We start from the raw sequence: 3,305 nt of genomic DNA on the forward strand, positions 1-3,305 counted from the left end.
TTATGCATAGTCAGCCTCACAGGCAAGGCAGGTGTGGGCATCCACCAACTATAGATTTTGGTTGGTCAACGGAAGTAAAGTTGGGTTGCTCTTGGACTTGGGTTTATTCGGACTCGGATCCCGTCCAACTCCGCAACTTTGGGCACAATGGGCTTCAATCTCGAAGTTTGCAATTTCAGAATGTATAGTAGAGTTGATCCAAAAGGTGTTCTCTACACAAAAGAAAACGGCCCAAAAGGTTTCAGAATGTAATACATAAGCCCGGACCGTTGGTATCGCTTTTAGCTTGGGCGAAAAGTCTAAAAGTTTTCATTTCCAAAAAAAATTGGTACATCGATCCTTCACATGCAAAGAACAGGTGTCAAGATATGAAATGCCAAATGTGTCTCCAAGACCCATCACCAACGGCGACTTGAAGGCAGCACATGACACACTTTCGCGGCATTCCAGTATCTAGATTTTCACGTGCAATACTACACGTGTCGTTAGTTAAAACATGACTCAAAGTAGTCAGCAACGGTGACCCTACGGATAAATATGAGACATACTAAAAAAAATTTGCTCAGACAACTTAGTAGTGTTGAGCTAAGAAGAAGAGAAAGATCTAGCTATAGTATGAAAACTATCTTGATCCGAACCGGTTCGGCTCCGGTTCAGTCTTCTCTGATACATAAAGTTGTCCATAAAGATTTGGACTCTGTTACTGGAACCTTGTTTTCTGGAAAGGATCATTTGGAATTCAAGGACATGATGAAGAAAAAAGATAGGTACATGTCGAGGTCATCATCCTCCTGCAAGAGTATCCGAAGGACTCGTTCCGAAACTGATGTAATCCGGTCCGTTAGCTGTAGAGCTTTTCGGTCGAGATCCCGATCTTTTCCAGCAAGGATACTCGAGGAGGAAGAAAAAGAAGAAGGTGACATATCCAATGAAGGACAAGGAAAGGCAGCTGCCCTTTTGATGGAAAAGGATGCTGTTAATGTTCTTGATACTTATAATGGATTGAGTGGAATATGTTTGGGGGCTAACGTTGTGGAAGAGGAGGAGGAGAAGGAGGACATAGCGTTTTTGGGTGGTGGAACAGGGAAAGGAAGGAATGTCGGTGGGGGAAACGGTGGGGATGGATTCCACTGGGGAGGTTTGAGTGGTGGAAATGCTGATCAGAGCAAGATAGGAGCTTATTATCAAGAATTATTGAAGGCTGATCCTGGAAATGCTCTTCTTTTAAGAAATTATGGCAAGTTCTTGCATGAGGTACCTAGTACTTTTTTGCATGCATGTATTATATTGTTCGCTTATTGATTTGCGTGGTTTCCGTCGGAATTATTGATTTAATCTTGGGTGTTAATTATTTTGTTATAAGGTGGAAGGAGATGCAGAGAAAGCCGAGGAGTATTATGCGAGAGCGATATTAGCGAGTCCTGGTGATGGAGAAGTGCTTTCTTTGTACGGAACTTTGATATGGGAGACTTATAAAGATGGAGAAAGAGCTCAAACCTATTTTGATCAAGCTGCTCAGGCATCTCCTGATGACTGGTAATATTTCTTTCTTTTATTTTTTGATTTGATCCTTCCATTTTTCCAGCCAACCCTGTAAGCATATGATTGATCGATGTATGCAAATATAAGAATATATAAATATCAGAGATATGATTACCCATACTTGGTACACGACCGTTTTATGATGCACATGCCCTTCATGTGAATGTTTAGCTAGAAAGTTTTGTACTTCAATGATATAGTCTTATCTTACCAGTTTCAAAATTAGAAGAATTGTGTCTTATTGTGTCAGACCGTAGATCACATTACTATTGGCACATTGGATTTAGTTAAGTTGTTTGACCATGATGATCTCGCAGGAAATTCAATCCATTACAATGTAAACATTTCTACCCCTAATAAAATTATTAGGTAAATTATCTGTGAAATACCAATATGGTCCTATGAACGTTTCTAAGAGTTATGAATTAAACTTGGTATACATATCGAAACATGCAGTTAATGTTATTGGCTTTTGAAACTAAGAGACCTAGCTAGGAGCGATTAACCGGGTTGATTATGAATCAATCTATCTAACATGGAAGGGCAGTGTGGTGGCATATTGCCCTAGATTTCACGGCTTCTATACGCTTTTAGACCATACAACTTGGACCATCAGACCATACGACTTGGACCATCAGAAGCCATGAAAGGTGTATTACCAAGTACCAACCTTGTGAGTATGCACATACACCTAGCTAGCATGTGGGGCGGGGAGTGGTTTTTGCAATGACACAGAAGTCTACTAGATCGGTTTTTCCCCTCAACCACCAAGTCAGTCCCCTAAGACATTGTGTATTTGTCCCAAAATGAAGAAATAAAGGACTCTTTCAAAAGTCCTAATGTCAAAAGCTAGTGTCGTCCAAAATGAACTTTGTACTCTTTAAGGATTCCTGGTTGCATAGATTGTACATTTATCATCATTGCTTGTATACTATATATAATTCTAGATTGAGTGGATTAGAATCAATAGATAGCTTTTGTGGTATATATCTATACTAAATTAAGGCTTAGGCTTTTGACATTTTCCATATTTGAACAATTTCTTCATTGAAATGTACAGTTATGTAATGGGATCGTATGCAAACTTTCTATGGGATGCAGAGGATGATGAAGAAGAAGAAGAAGGAGAAACAAGAGAAGTAATAGTGAGTGCACCGTTTGCATTGCTAGAAGCTTGTTGAGCCAAACCTATTTCCCTCTTTTACTCTTTACCTAATTACTGTATCTCCACTGATAATAAGTGTTATTCCATCAATCTACTCAAGGGATGGTGCTACGTAAGTTGACTTTCCTAACAATAACTTGAAAATATATGTAACAATTAGCTCTGTAGCTGTAAGAGTTTTTAGTATTATATGTTGTAGAGGTGGTGGAGAACAGGGGAAGAGAGAATTGCGCCTGAAGTATGAGATTTGCATGTTATTTCCCTTAATTGATACTTTTGTTAATACATTGTCCTTGTAACACAGCACTCTCTGTTCAACCCTTTTTTCTTTGCTGTTTACTATCTTGTTTTCTGTATTAGAAACTCTCGAGCCTTGGGGAGAATGACGCGTCATTACAGTTGGTATGCCTAATGCCTTCAGCAATTTTTATTTAGGTTGTGTATAGGTTCAGCATTTTAGCTTGGAATTTTGTATGCGGGATTGTTTTAATTTGAAGGATCATAAAATCGTTATATTTAAGAGTTTCTAACCGATGCGAGCTTCACTGAATTCCAATCCAATATGTGGCAAAGTTTTTCTAATAAATTTTATTTTTCA

At 38.7% G+C, this 3,305-nt stretch overlaps 1 protein-coding gene across 1 annotated transcript; it reads left to right on the forward strand.

Annotated features, from left to right (window-relative positions):
• Window positions 1-487: 487 nt before the first annotated feature.
• Window positions 488-3,010, forward strand: LOC147524507 (uncharacterized). The gene is made up of 3 exons (XM_086603584.1): window positions 488-1,254; window positions 1,364-1,536; window positions 2,603-3,010. The coding sequence occupies exons 1-3, from the start codon at window positions 538-540 to the stop codon at window positions 2,721-2,723; spliced, it is 1,011 nt and encodes a 336-aa protein (XP_086459710.1). The 5' UTR covers window positions 488-537; the 3' UTR covers window positions 2,724-3,010.
• Window positions 3,011-3,305: the final 295 nt, after the last annotated feature.

This window comes from Coptis chinensis, chromosome 1 (assembly GCF_015680905.1).
Source record: "Coptis chinensis isolate HL-2020 chromosome 1, ASM1568090v1, whole genome shotgun sequence".
Lineage (NCBI taxonomy): Eukaryota > Viridiplantae > Streptophyta > Magnoliopsida > Ranunculales > Ranunculaceae > Coptis > Coptis chinensis.

Bases quoted from the DNA above. Each gene is read 5' to 3' on its own strand.
- LOC147524507 (XM_086603584.1), top strand. From the start codon at position 538: ATGAGACATACTAAAAAAAATTTGCTCAGACAACTTAGTAGTGTTGAG. The intron at 1,255-1,363 runs GTACCTAGTACT...TTTTGTTATAAG, and splicing joins ATGGCAAGTTCTTGCATGAG to GTGGAAGGAGATGCAGAGAA. The intron at 1,537-2,602 runs GTAATATTTCTT...TGAAATGTACAG, and splicing joins CAGGCATCTCCTGATGACTG to TTATGTAATGGGATCGTATG.